We start from the raw sequence: 14,784 nt of genomic DNA on the forward strand, positions 1-14,784 counted from the left end.
TCAGTTCGATAATGATATTTGTAGTGTGGATCAGTTACCAAGAGCAGGAACATACTTGATGGTTGATTTTATTCATTCCAGAAAGCAGAACCAAGATAAAGTATGATTGTTCATCAATTGTAATATTATTTATTTCAACATCTCTCCAGTTCTTTACAAGTGTTCATGGTAGGCAACAATATTTAAGAAAAATATTATATGAATGAGAATTACTGTGGTTTAATGCAGTGGCTGAGAGTATGAGGCAGTAAGTTGCTAATTCAAATTTTGCTTTCGGCATGAATGCACTAGACCTTGGACAAGCTACTATCTCTAAGTTCCTTGGCAACCAACCAGACTAATCTTGCAGTGGCAGAAGAGTGCTTTGCTCAAGAGAAAGGGGTGATTTTTTACCAATCTCCTCTTCCCTTTGCAGCCACCTGTGCCTAAAGGAACTATGTTTCTATGGTTATGGGGACATATTTTTAGGAGGCAGAGGTGTCTATAGAGGGCAGTGGGGATCAACTAAAATTGGCCCTCCCTGCTTGAACAGCAGAAATGCTCTTCTGCTACTGCAATGTTAGTCTGAGTGTTGACCTTTATTTGTAAAAGGAGTTTCATAAATGCTGATCTTTCTTAGAGGGTTGTTATCGGTGTATTCCAACCAAAGTTGGAGTACTCTGTCCCACTGATTTCTATGTGAGCTCAAATGCTCAAACCTTTGCCACTAAAAACAACAGCAAAAACGTAAGCATTTTAAACTTTGGCTGGGTCATGTCTATATGTATATATGAAGTATTTTAAATGCTAAATGCTAAGGTGGTACACACAGCCTCTTACCTGGGAGGGCGGGCAGGGAGGCATGCTCAGCGATTGACTGCAGAAGAAATCCTTGCCAATCGTGCACCCACACGTGTGCTGGGGTGGTGATCAGCACTCTGCTGGTTGGAGTGGGGAAGTGTGTTCTGGGTTCTCCATGGACCTAGAATTCAGTGCATGCTCAGCGGATTATTATTATTATTATTATTATTATTATTATTATTATTTCTTGTTTACACAGTCAGACAGGTGTTATTGACTGGTTTGTTTTATCCAGACATTGAGTCCTTCCCAAGGACCTGGGATGGCTGAATTTTATCATCAATACTGTTGGTTGTTGTTGTTGTTATTATTATTATTATTATTATTATTATTATTTAATTCAATTTCTATACTGCCCTTCCAAAAATGGCTCAGGGCGGTTTACACAGAGAAATAATAAATAAATAAGATGGCTCCCTGTCCCCAAAGGGCTCACATTCTAAAAAAAACAAAACAAGATAGACACCAGCAACAGTCACGGGAGGTACTGTGCTGGGGGTGGATAGGGCCAGTTACTCTCCCCCTGCTAAATAAAGAGAATCACCACATTAAAAGGTGCCTCTTTGCCAAGTTAGCAGGGAATTGCAACCACACCACTCCACTCCACGTGGCTGCTCTCCCCCCACCCCCACTCGAGGCTTAAAATAGTGGCGGGCCTGTTGGGAGCCCAGGTACCTGCGGGGTGATTATTCATTCATTGCCCACCAAGGTAGAACGCACCATAGGTTCGCTTTACCGAGGCAAAATCCTGGGTAGAACAACTGAGCTACCCAGGTCTGGAACAGCCAGGAGCAGAGGGCTCCTAGTGCTCAGACAACACAAGCTGCCTGGGGTAACCCAGGCAGCTTGTGTCGTGTGAATAGCCTTGCCGTGTGTTACCTGTCATACAATAATGAAGTCCACATGACTGTAGAATCTGTTGCTAAAAGCTAGCCCAAAATCTTATAGCATTTGATGAATCTCTGGGGGAGGGAATTCTGCAGTTGTAAGGCAACTCTAGACACATTTCTACATCATGATGCAAGAGTGGTATGCTCAAGAAGACACTCTTGCTTCGTCATTAAATGTGCGATGAAACAGTGAAGGAAAGGCTGTGTGAAAGATGTGTAGGGCTAAAGCAGTTAAGATCACTAAGATGCACAGGGGTCAAGAAATGTTGGTTCAGTTCACCAGCCAGACAAAAAGGTTGTTGGATGTTCCCTTGAGCTATGTTGGTACATCAAGATTTTTTTTTCACTCATCAGGCATGAGTAGATTTCCTGAGCCCTCCATATACACATTGAAAGGGGAGGGAGAAGATTTAGTCTTCTTGGACTCTGCAGGGAAGCTCTTGGATGTGGGGGAAATGAGTCGCACCTCACCACCTTCTGCAACTTTCCTGTCTGAAATGAGTGAACCATGTAAGTGGATGTGCAATTGGCTCCATTTTAAGTCTGTAAGTTTCAACTTCAGTGGTGAGAATGCTTCCCTTTTAAATAACTAATTTATAAAGAGATCTTGGCAATAAAAACCAAACCAAACCACATGGTCCCTCAGCTATTTAAATAGGTCAGTGATGATGTCATAATTGTCCTTACCACAGTTTCCAGTGGATTAATGTCAGCTTTCCTGGTTGAGCTTCTCATAAGACATCCAGGTTGAGGTAAAACCTACTTGTATTAAGATAGAAAAACCGAATTATTCCATTCTTTACTGATAGGAGACTGTAGGGAAATTATTATTATGAGTGGTGTTAGCCTTAGCCTCTTTGAGCTGAATACATATATAGGCAAGACTTAAACAAACCATGACAGCTATTCTCACAAAACAGTACATTAAAAAATATGGGCACAATCCAGCCTATGTTCCTGTGTGCAGAAATGCATGTAAGTCCTCATACAGCTACTGCATTTTGCAGTAGGAAAGCCCCACAAGCTGAAGACCATCTGCGAGAGGGAAGGAAGTGGCAATAGACTAGATTATTTCCCTAAATATATTTTCCCCTACCCCCCAGGCAGAAATTCTATTCAAGTCATACTGCATACTTGTTTTCTGAGTATAATTCGTTCATTGTAACATTGGTTGCACTTTGGAACTGATCTATTCAGTCTCTGTAGTAGATTTTTAAAAATGCTTTTAAAACACCCTGTTAATAGGGAGAAATGTGTATTGATGGTAATACCTAAACAATTAGATTATGCTCACAATCTGTCATGTACTCTTATTTTTATTTTATTTTTTTACACATATATCCCACTCTTCCTCTGAGGAGCCCAGATACTTGTCAAAGAGCAGAAAACAATAATCATTTGGCTTCGGTAAGCTGGTAATGTTTGTACTGTGGCTGCAAGAGTTGGGTGTAGGGAAAAATGGCTTTCTGAATGCATGTCAACATTGCTTAGGAACATACAAACATTGCTAATGCTAAGCACTAACAGCCATGAAAGGTATTGGTGCATGGTGATTAGCAAATTGCTACCTGGTACATACCCATCAGCAGTCAAGAATGCAGATCGATGTAACACTTGTAGAGCAGCACAACTGGTTTGCAAACGTTCCCACCATGATCAGGGCAAACTTATGTTTCTTTCTTGCTGCTGAGTTTCAGCAAAAGCAGACAGCACAAATTGTCTTGTACAGATGATGTCGCCAAGACATTCCAACTCCAGCCTGTAGAGCAGTTTTGCAACTGTTTTAAAAATGTTTCAGGGGTGTGTGTTTACATAAGTAAAGGGCAAACATATGCATGAACAAATGTGCATGTAGCACTTAAAGGGACCACCCACCTGAAGCATAAAGGGCAACACTGATGGCTGACTGTTCAACTTTATAGGATGTATACTTCGTATACACATTGTGACGCTGAGAGGAAGCAGGGCTCACAAAATAGGTGAAGTCCCTGTGATGCTTTAATAGATCTGACTTCACTGTTACATGGAATTTTGTATAACAAGATGACCTACTGTACCTATTTCTGTCATCATCTGCCTTTCTCCCTACCACTCCAGCTCTTGTTCTCAGTAGGGATGTGCCCGAACTACGCTTCAAACCATGGTTCAGGCACATCCCTAATTCTCAGTGGGCAGCATCTAGGCTAGTTAGTCATGGCTAAGTACCACTGAAATCAAGAGACAAATTAGGTGAGATTAATTTAAATTCCATTACTTTCAATAGGAATTAGTCATTTCTTTGGACACAATACAAGGATTCTGAAGATTCTGGCAATAAGCTCATTTGAGAAAACAAATGGTAAAGTTGAGGAGTTATTTAGTGTGGCATTTCTATGCTTGAGGCCTGCACTGGTTGCATAGAAACTCTGTTTTTATGTTTATGTAAAATACATTTTCAGTAGTGCTGCTTTTCAGCAGGTAGTTTGATAGTATCGTAAGCAAAAGAAGAGGAGACTGTGACAAGATTTATTCTAACATGCAACTCTACACATTTTGTGCAGTGTAAAAAAACCTAAATAGGTGAATTGGAAACTAAGCTTTTGTGTTATTGGGGCTATGGAGTTTAATAATTGGCAGAGGGCCAATTATTTTAATCCTTGGCAGCGGATGATATGGCGGTGGGAGTAGGACATGCCAGATGAGGGGAAGGCATGCTGGCTATATGAAAGCCATCACACCCTCCAGTCCTTCTCCTATCCAGGGAGACTTCAGTATTTCTCCCAGCAGCCCACTTTGCCTGAAGCTGGTGCTATTGAATGCCAGGTTGATAAATGCAAAGACCACAGCCATCCAAGAGGCGTGCATTACAGAGATCTGGTTGGATATGGGGGGAGATGGAAATCTCTCTCACTTGTGCCTGCCAGGTTTCCAGGTGCAGCACCAGCCAAGGTAGGGTTGGCGAGGAGGCGGGGTTGCCCTGGTTCATTGGGAGACCATCCCCCTCACCGGATGCACTGTCCGCCATTCTGACCAGTTCAAGTGCAATGATGGGATTGCAAGACAAAGTTGGGATTCTGTTGGTATACTGCCCACCTGTTGTCTAACAGCCTCCCTGCCCGAGCTGCTTGAGGTGGTCTTGGAAATGGCATTGAGTACCTCAAAGGTGCTCCCCAAATAAGCCCGTGCACTGATGGGCGTCTCCCAGCTGCTCCTGTGCGATGCCAGCACACACATTGCCTCCGTGCATGCACAGCAGCCATTTGCACAGTCAGCAACCATGCTTTGTCTCGCAATCCTAGCACTACATACAGGCACTTGAATCAGAGAAAAAGCAGGTAACGATCTGCTTTCCTCCACTTTAAAGGGGCTGTATAAGCCCCCATTTTAAAACGGATGTGCCCACGATTCAGGTGCTGAATCGCATTCTGAGCACATCCCTAATTCTATGGTGGTGATGGCGACAAAGAAATCCTAATTTTCTGCCACCATCACGTCTGCTCAATGTTGTCCAGCAGAGCTTTTTCGAGTGGTTCGGGGTCTCCTATGTGGGGTCCCTAAAGACCAAAATGGAACCCTTGGCAGCTTGCTGTAATCAATTTGCATTACATTTGGAAATAAAATAGTTCATATCCATTCTAACTAGGATGCTAAGATTTTTGCAGCACCGGAAATGGATGTTACCAATATACAGCCTGGTCTTGTTATATTGGATGGTTTTCAGACTGTGTTGCCTGAGGAGTTGGACAGGCTGCTTGGAAAACTGAGGCCTATCACGTGCGTGCTTGACCTTTCATGGTCGGTGAAGGCTGCTAGGGAGGGACTGGGTCCATAGGTGGTGGTGGGTGATGAATAACTTCCTGAAGCAGGGGAAGGTGCCCCCTCAGCTGGAGAAGACAGCCATTAGGCTCCTCCTGAAAAAGCCCTCATTGGACTTAAATTAACTTCCAACCAGTTTCTAAGAGGGGCATGCAAGTTGGCTTGGATCAAGCCAGGCTCAGGCTTGAAGGGCATGATTAGAAGTGAACCAGACCTGGTTCGGCCCTGGGTCAAGCTGAAATGGGCCCAGTTCGAGGTGAACTACCTCAGAAATCTACTGGTAAAGGGGATTCCAGTAAGGATTCCCCTTTACCAGTAAAGGGGAGAGCAGGGGGGCTTCCTTAAACCTAGATGTGGTAGGAGGCTAATCAAAAATTACCTTTAAAGTGCCACCGGCTGTGGGGGAGTGGCGGCGGGGGCGGCAGCGGAAGCTTCCCCCAGCCCTGCTGGCCTCCCCCTTAGTAGGCAGGGCCTGTTTGGGTCCGTTTTGGGTCGCTCTGCAGTCATAGAAGTCAGTAAAATGGTCTCTATGTACATGCAGAGGCCATTTGTGTGACCACGTGGTCACACAAATAGCCTCTGTGCATGAATGGAGGCCATTTTATTGACCTCCATGTCTGCGCAGAGGCCCGAAACAAGCCTGAACTGGCCCTGCCTACTCAGGGGGAGGCTGGCGGGGATGGAGAGGAACTCTCCCTCCGCCCCCCGTTGACACCCCTGCCAGCACTTTAAAGGTAATTTTTGAATCCCCTCCTTCCCCATCTAGGTTTAAGGAAGCCCACCTGCTCTCTCTACCCCCCACCACTGGTAAAGGGGAATCCTTACCGGATTCCCCTTTACCAGTAGATTTCCGAGCCTATCAAACTGGCTCATTTTGAAGCCAAACTGGGTCCTGCAAGTGTGCATGGAACTGGACCGGGCCAGTCTGGCTTGAATCTTGTCCAGATTTGAGCCGAACTGGCTTCTCCGGTTTTGTGCACATCCTTAATTTCTAATCTCTCCTTCTTGGGCAAGGTATTGGAGAGCATGGTGGCGACTCAGTTCTAGGTAGCTCTGGATGAATCTGATTACTTAGATCCTTTCCAGTCTGGCTTCCAGCCTGGATACAGGATGGGAACTGCCTTGGTTGCCCTGGTAGATGACTTACACCAGGAGGTAGACAGAGGGAGTGTGACTGTTGATTCTCCTGGACCTGTCAGTGGCTTTTGACACAATTGACCAAGCTATCCTTCTGGGTTGTCTCTCTCTATGAGGCTTGGGGGCACAGTTATGCAGTGGTGTTGCTCCTACCTGGAGGGTTGTACTCAGAAGGTGGTGCTGGGGGACACCTGCTCCACCCCCTGGGTGCCACAGAGATCCATTTTGTTCCCTATGCTGTTTAACATCTACAGGAAACCTCTGGGGGAGGTCATCTGTGGGTGTGGGCTGCAGTGTCATCAGTATGTGGATGACACCCAGCTCTGCCTATCATTAAATTCAGAAGTCATCAGGGAGGCACTGAACTGGGTCTTGAAGGCTGTTCTGAGCTGGATGGGGATAGGGAGCAAACAAGCTGAAAGTTAATGCAGATAAGACGGAAGTGCTCTGGGTTGGTAAAAATGATCACCCAAGCAGTGGGGACAATCTTGTCTTGGGGTGGGGTTACACTCCCCCTGAAAGACGAAGTCCACAGCTTGGGGGTCATTCTGGACCCAATGCTTTCCTTAGAGGCACAGGTGGCAGCGGTGTGCAAAGTTGCTTTTCACCAGCTACAGCTGGTACGCCAGCCGCAACCCTACTTGGAGAAGTCAGACCTGACCTCAGTCACTCAGTCGCTTTTTAATGTTTTATCTGCTGCTGTATCTGTTAGGTTTCTAAGGGGTTTTTTTAGTTCTCAGTTTTTAACTTTTTATTAAATAACTTTTCATTTGATAACTTTTATTAAACAATAATTTGCACTTTTTAAACAAAATTGTATTGTTAAATGTGGTTTTAGCTTGGTCTTTTTGCTTGTTTAATTTTATTAATCTGCCCCAAGCAGTAGTGTAGTGTAGTGTACTGGAGGGGTGGGGTATAAATAAAATAATGAAGTAGGTTGTTAAAAAGAAATAGAGGGGGAAAAGAAACAGAAAACAGAGATGAATACTATTTCCTTGTAATCTCCATAGCCTTATAGAGAAAGTATAATAGAGCCTTTTCTTATTCCCATTTTTTGCAAGGCACCCCCATTTTTCCTGTTTCCTCTCTCTGTCTTTTTCTTTCTCACATTTTCTTCCGTCCTTCACTTGTTATTTTTCCTTTCCCCTTGTCTGTCTCTTTCTTTTTCTGTTCACTCTCATTTTTCCTTCCATGCATCTTTCTTCCTTTTAGAATAAACCTTGGACTGTAGAAGGTTACCATAAAGCACATTTCAGGGGACATTTAGGAGAGACAATTGAATGTGTGGTTAGAATGATATACTGTTCCAGTTCTGTTTCTCCCACTACTTACACTTATTATTAAATTTAAACAATTATCAGCCAACTTTAATATTTTCTTGTTTATTCCCTGTAACATAAATTCAAAAGAACCTAAACAGTCTCAACAACTTAGCAAGAATGCCCTTCGCTCTCAGCCTCACCAATCAAAACTTCACCAATTAGAACAGACTCCTACTTATTAATCAGCTAAAGCTTTAATTGATTAAGGCCTGCAGTCTTAGCTGGTTTCTCATCAGAGTTGCCTGTATCAAGCTTATTATATAAGCTGGAATATTTACTGTTTTGTGGAGGCAAAAAAAAAAAAAAAAAAAAGGAAAATGGAATTAAAAAATAATGTTCACTCATTTACTTTCTAATTTAGGCAGCTTGCAGAGGAAGTGTGAAAGAGGAGTCTATAGCAATGGCATAGTTTCTTTGTACTAAAAGATCACAGTGGGGAAAAGATCAAATAGCAACAAGATGACAGAAGAGGATTGTTGGGATTCAGACTCTTCATCTGAAGAATCTGATGTCTTTTCTCAGAATAAGAAAACAGAAGAATATGTTTCCCGTATAAAAGAAAACATTTCTTCTGGGGATAGTATGACATTTCGGGGCAATAGATACACACCAGTGCGCGGTCCCATGTCAGTCAGTCCTGATATGTTTAATCAATGTGTCAAGTTTCCCCCCAAAGCCAGACCCCGCACTGACAGAACAAGCTGTTTCGTCCATAAACGGACAGATCCATCACATAAAAGGGCTGTCAGGAATGCGAGTCTGAATGATGTTCTAACCCTGCTGCCGATGCCTCTGCCTCGGCGAAAGACACGTCAGCAACTTCAAAAAGAAAAAGAAGCAGCCATCACAATCCAGTCTGCCTGGAGAGGTTATCAGATCAGAAGGGATATGGAGAAGTTAAATGAGGCTGCCACCAACATTCAGGCAGCTTTCCGAGGATACATGACACGGAAGGCACTGCCTCTTGGACTATGCAGTTATGGCAGGACCACTGGCTCAAAGTTCAAGGAGGCAATGAGAACCGAAAACAAGAGTAGACCTTTCCCTGTTCTCTTAGGCAGCCTTCAGCAGTTGGATTTAGCATCTGGAGCACACACTGGAAGCCACAGCATCTTCCCCACAAACGGCAAACCTAGAAGCTATCCAAATCACATTAAAAAAGATGATAAACCTTTGCATCCGAAAGTAACCTGCATTGAAGTTGATTCATCAGCCTTCAGACCCAGCAGAAAAATGTTGACATGCAGTGCCTTTGACACTGGAGTGCAGAAGCAGAAATATCGGGATGCTGCCACTACCATCCAAGCAGCATGGAGGGGGTATCAAGAGAGGCAGAAAATAAGGCTTATCGTGCAAGCAAAAAAAAGCTTTGGGAAGTCTTTTTGTTCCAATTTTACAATCCGGAAAATCTACAGAAAACGTGCAATGTCAGGACATACTCTTGAGGAGCATGAAGTCCGGGGGATCTTTACAAAGTCAGAGCCCCATGGGATAGCACGTATTCGAAATATTAATATATGTGCAGTAGTAAAAGGCAAGCCAGCTTCCCAGAGGTCCAATGTATCCATACAGGTATCCAGCCCAAATGCTGAGGTGCAGGGATATCAGAGAGACATGAGCATGGGCACCAAGGGATTCTATACTGCCAAAAACAATAGAGCTCAGAGGCCATCTCAGATCCTCATACATGTGCATTTGCAAAAAGAAAATGAGCCAATAAATTGTCCTCCTTAATAACATAATTTAATAATGTATAATCATGTAAAAAAAAAAAAACAACAACACCCAAACCAACCAACCCCAAACAGCAACAAATCCAAGAGCAGGGCCAGCCCAAAGATTGCTGGCGGGTGGGCAGTCTCTGTTGCCCTCCTGCCCACCTGCAGATTGGCTGTCCTCGCCATTCTGCTGTCTTTGCCCGCTGCTCCTCCTGGCTGCTTCTGGGCAACGTGGTCAAAATATGCCGTGGCAGTTCAGCTGCCCAGAAGCAGCCAGTAGTGGGAGGTGGCGGGGAGCAAGAGGGATGCTCGGGTTGCCTGCCCACTCGGATGAGGGGAGGGGTGCATGCCTGCCCATGGGGGCGAGGGGCACCTGCGCAGGCAAAGGGGATGGGGGTACAACAGCACACCCCACAGGTTTCTGCCCCTGGCAGATGCCTGGGTCCACTTAGTGGGTGGGTTGGCTTCCTGGGTGGCGTGACCCCAGCCATTGGCACCCCTCCCCACTTGGCGCCCTAGGCAACCACCTAGTTTGCCTAGTGGACAGGCTGACCCTTCCAGGAGGCTCCCCATTCAACAGTGTATCTGTTCAGTAAAGGCCTCTGTAAGAAGTTGTACATAGATTCAGCTGTGATAGTAGATGTATGTTGGTCATTCACGATCAGTCTGCACATAGAATGCAGTGCTTAGAGGGCTTTGGGGAATAGTGGAATCTGAAGAAAAACAAGGGATGCTCCTCACAGGAAAGATCGGAACTTTGATATCAACATTAAGAAACACGGATATACAAGTCCCCCCGCCCACCCACCAAATTGGAATTCCTCAGCTACAAACCAGTGGTGAAAATGGGCAGGAACACAGGTACAAGGCACTGACAAACATCAAGCAATTCCAGCAAACTGTTTCATTCATATTAAGCACTAAGGGTCTTTCCACACATGACATGGCAATGAACCTGGGTTTTAGGTTCACTGTGTACATGTATATTTGACAGAGAACTTCATCTGTTTCTGACGAATGCACTTGTAGGCTATGCATGATTCTAAATGTGCTTGAGTCGTTCAAAAATTACTCTTTTAAAAAATAATACATATTGCCATGGATTGCCTCTATTTGGGTTTTTTTTTTTTTTACACCTTGAGCATTTAGAGCAGCCTTAAGCTATTCAATGAACTTGCAGTGTGTGAAAACCCCATCAGACTACACCCTGCTAGGTAGGTCTGAGTTCACATAGGGTATGATATCGACAATTTCATATATATATATATATATAAACATAGACCATGGACAAAGCATAAAACTTCAAAGAGTTGGTTTGGACAAGCTCTGGCCACAATATGCAATCAGAATGGGGTCATACCAAGAGTACACCTGCCCCGATATCGCTATAGGATGTCCCAATAGGCATCAGGAAGAATCACCCCTTTACATGTATTCCTAAACCCTATTTAAACATTCAGATTCAGATGAATGCCCCTTCACATGATTAAGGGATGCCTCAAAAGCATGGCAAGATGTCCTCCAGGGTCGTCAGAGTGGGTGCATTCTCAGCACGACCGTCTTCTGCTTGTATGTTATGGCCAGAAGCACTCTTATCCCTGGACTTCCAGGCAGAAGTCCAGGGCCTCCACACCCCCTGGGACCCACCAAATCCTCTTTAAAGACAGAGAGGGGAGTGAGGAAAGCAATATGTGGGATGGGACTGTGTTCGTTGTGTGTTGAGATGTTTCTGCTAATGTGTATTTGCATAAATTTACCTGTTTTATATTCTTACATTCTTGTGAGTTCAGTTGCTGTTTGAGCTTTCAAGAACCCACGTGTTAAAAATACTGTGATTGTCATGGTGTGTGTGTAGGGGGATGATGCTTAACTTGCAGCGGGGTGTGTTTGTGTGCCTCCAAAGGCCTTTAGGTTCAGGCTGCAAAATTACCTAAGTGCACCTCCGGTTCAGTGTTCCCTCTAACAGTGATTCCCAGAAGTTGTGTACTACAACTCACAGAATCCCTAGCTGCAATCACTTTTGCTTGGGGATTATGGGAGTTGTAGTCAACAACATCTGGGAATCCCTGTTAGAGGGAACACTGCTCTGGTTACGGCCAGCATTTGTCTAAACTGGGCCGAAACAGAATTGATTAGAAAGGGCTTTATATAAAAGATAATTTCAAGAGCTTCGTTCTCAATTCGGAGTCTAACCCACAGTTTTTCTCAACTGCCTAAAGTCAGATGAGGTGCCAGAAAATTGTGTCAGATGCAAGTTAAAGGGCTTTAAAAGCCCCGTGTGAAAAATTTCCATGTGGGAGTTAACTCTTTTTCATAAATGTTCTCATGACCATGCAGAAAACAATAACTTAGAAAAAGACATCAGCTTCCCACTAATAAACTCTTCTATTAATTAAAAGAAACCAACTATCACATGTTAGTGACCGGCACAGCACTTGGCTACCTTGCTGACCATTCAAATGGCCACTGTGCATGCGTGGCAGCCAGCTGAGCAGCAGAGGCAGAGCAGCCTACTCTGGGCTGATTGGTCCAGAAGACCCTTGCCACTGCAGGCGCGTGGGGCAGGAGAGAAGTGGCTCTACATGGGGTGGGGTTCCTGCTGCTGAGATGGGGGCGGGCGGGCAACTCAAACACAGGCCTCCTATGGCCTCCCACACCACTGGTCACAATGCAAGGCTCATGGGTGATGTTTATTTGGTGAGTGATGAGAATGGTTTGTATCCAGGCCCTTAATGAATAAGAGCACCATAAAACATGGATGAGAAACGTTTTATGCAGGTCCTCAGTGGACAGTCATTGAATCACCTGCGGGTTGTGCAAAAGGTTTCTGGGTTCCTTATCCAATGTTTAGCTAATGGACAGAGCTGTGGCAATGTGACATGCAAAGTAAGACTTCCAGGTCAGGAGATTGGACCAAAAGAAGCCAAAGTGGGTTTCAGCATGCCGGATCACCAAGAGGTGCTGCAATTTTACCGAATGTCCACCAGGTGTCCTCATTCTCTTTACTAGCAGTGGCTGTACTAAGTTTTCAGCACGTTGTGGAGTTTGGGAGTTCTCTTAACTCCCAAAAGTTTATGCCTTTGTTAGACTGTAATAAGACGTAACAGGCCTCTGTTTTGGTTATGTGGTTTTTGTTGCAAAGCATAGGATGCGCTAGAGAGGAAAGAAAATAGAAACAGATTAGAGAGAAAAGGAGATATGGGCAAGATACACACACAGCAGAGGTGTAGCGTGGGGAACGGTGCCCCTGTCTCCACTAGCCCTGCCGGGCGTGCACAGAGTGCATGCATGAATGACACACCTTGTGCGTGACGTCACTTGCAAGGGGGCATGGCCAGAGCCCCAGAATGGCTGCACGAGCCTGCCAGAGCTCCTTTCTCAGCCATGTTCATTGCTGGGTGCACTTTTTGTTTTTCTTCACCCTCGTGAAAGAACAAAACGCGCACACAGCACAAATAGGGCTGGGAAACGAGTATTGGCTGGAGTTTGGTGGGAGGGCTGAGTCATACAGCCCTCAGGAGCTCAGTGGCCTGTGTTCTTTGAACCCTCCACCCTATTATAGCTCCGCCCCTGATGCACCAAAGGGAATAATAATTATTTATTATAATTTATTTGATTTCTATGCCACCCCTTCCAAAAATGGCTCAGGGTGGTTTACATAGAGATATAATAAATAAATAAGATAGATCCCTCTCCCCAAAGGGCTCACAATCTAAAAAGAAACACAAGATAGACACCAGCAACAGTCACTGGAAGTACTGTGCTACAGGTGGATAGGGCCAGTTACTCTCCCCCCTGCTAAATAAAGAGAATCACTACATCAAAAAGTGCCTCTTTGCCAAGTTAGCAGGGGTATAATGGATATATAATGGATATATTCAGATGTTATGTTGTACACGCATACAGATGTCTGCATACATGTACACATGTATACACGTTTTAATGTGAATTACTGCACAAGTCTTCATTTTAAAAGTGGAGCTGGGTACAGGCCATGCAAATGCAGCATACAGAAAGGAAGTACACTACTGTATGTGTGTTGTAATTACATATGTAATGAACATAATGTGTAAATAACTGCGCATGCGTATACACATACAGTAACTGTCTATGTAGAATAAATCTGTACATGCACACACTGTCCGCAGGTTGTATGTGTGTGGAACATAGCACCCACCATTGAAATCCTGGAGGGGGCTCTTCCTTCCTCAGACAAGCCCCGTTATAACCATGAACGGCAGAGTACATGGGTGAGTGAGGCGGCGGGTATGTGTGTGTGAGTGAAACGTTCTCCACTTTGCCCCACTGCACACGGCTCCAGTGGGGGCATTTTTTGTAATGTCTGAAGGAGGCTTACAAGTTCTGTGGGTGAAGTGAAGTGGCTTTCTCTCAGCCATAGTTTCCTGTCTGTAAAATGGGGGATACGACAGGATTTTTGTGAAGATAATAATTACTTTGCTCATTAAAGCAACAAGTCCCCAATAGAGCTTTGGGAATTAAACGGTGGGTAAGTGGCGGGCCATCACCCACCACTTGGAAAGCAGAACTATGCCATGACAACAGGGCTGGAAAAGGGAAGCCCCTTGACAAGGGTGGCCATTCCAGAAAGATTGTCCTACACAGGTGAGGAGGTGGATATGCCCTGTACCTATTTCCTGGGCATGTCCCAAGAAAACCTTATAGGGAGGGGTTTAGATCAGGCAATATGTTTTGTTAGGCTACTGTACCCATTTCTGTATCTATGAAGGTCTAAGAAGCCTTTGTTCCTCTTTTAAAAAGCACATCTGTTTAAAACCACAGACTCCATCACTATCTCACACAAGCAGAGCTCAGACAGAAGTCTGTCTCTCTCTTGCTGCTCTACCCAGGGCTCAGACAACCCCAAGAAAGCTGACAGCTTCTGGGTGTCAGGCCAATGCAGACAACAAGGGATATAGTGAGAGAGCTCTGGTGCCAGATGTTGACTGCTGCAGTCAATGCTGTCAAGATGGAACTTGGGGTTAGGCCAGTGGTACCAAGAACCTCTCTTCAGTGTGAAGAAGATTTCCCCTGACTGTGAGCCCTGCGAATCACCACAGGGAT

At 44.7% G+C, this 14,784-nt stretch overlaps 1 protein-coding gene across 3 annotated transcripts; it reads left to right on the plus strand.

Moving 5' to 3' along the window:
* The first annotated feature begins 94 nt into the window (after positions 1-94).
* LOC128344155 (IQ domain-containing protein N-like) lies at positions 95-10,990 on the plus strand. Of its 3 annotated transcripts, XM_053293742.1 has the most exons (3): positions 95-2,240; positions 3,097-3,137; positions 8,346-10,990. In XM_053293742.1, exon 3 carries the CDS (start codon positions 8,444-8,446, stop codon positions 9,716-9,718), a length of 1,275 nt encoding a protein of 424 aa, XP_053149717.1. In that variant the 5' UTR covers positions 95-2,240; positions 3,097-3,137; positions 8,346-8,443; the 3' UTR covers positions 9,719-10,990. The 3 variants fall into 3 exon arrangements, with proteins under 3 accessions (XP_053149717.1, XP_053149714.1, XP_053149715.1); XM_053293739.1 differs by lacking the exon at positions 3,097-3,137 and having other exon boundaries at positions 95-2,482; XM_053293740.1 differs by lacking the exon at positions 3,097-3,137.
* Positions 10,991-14,784: the final 3,794 nt, after the last annotated feature.

This window comes from Hemicordylus capensis, chromosome 2 (genome assembly GCF_027244095.1).
Source record: "Hemicordylus capensis ecotype Gifberg chromosome 2, rHemCap1.1.pri, whole genome shotgun sequence".
Lineage (NCBI taxonomy): Eukaryota > Metazoa > Chordata > Lepidosauria > Squamata > Cordylidae > Hemicordylus > Hemicordylus capensis.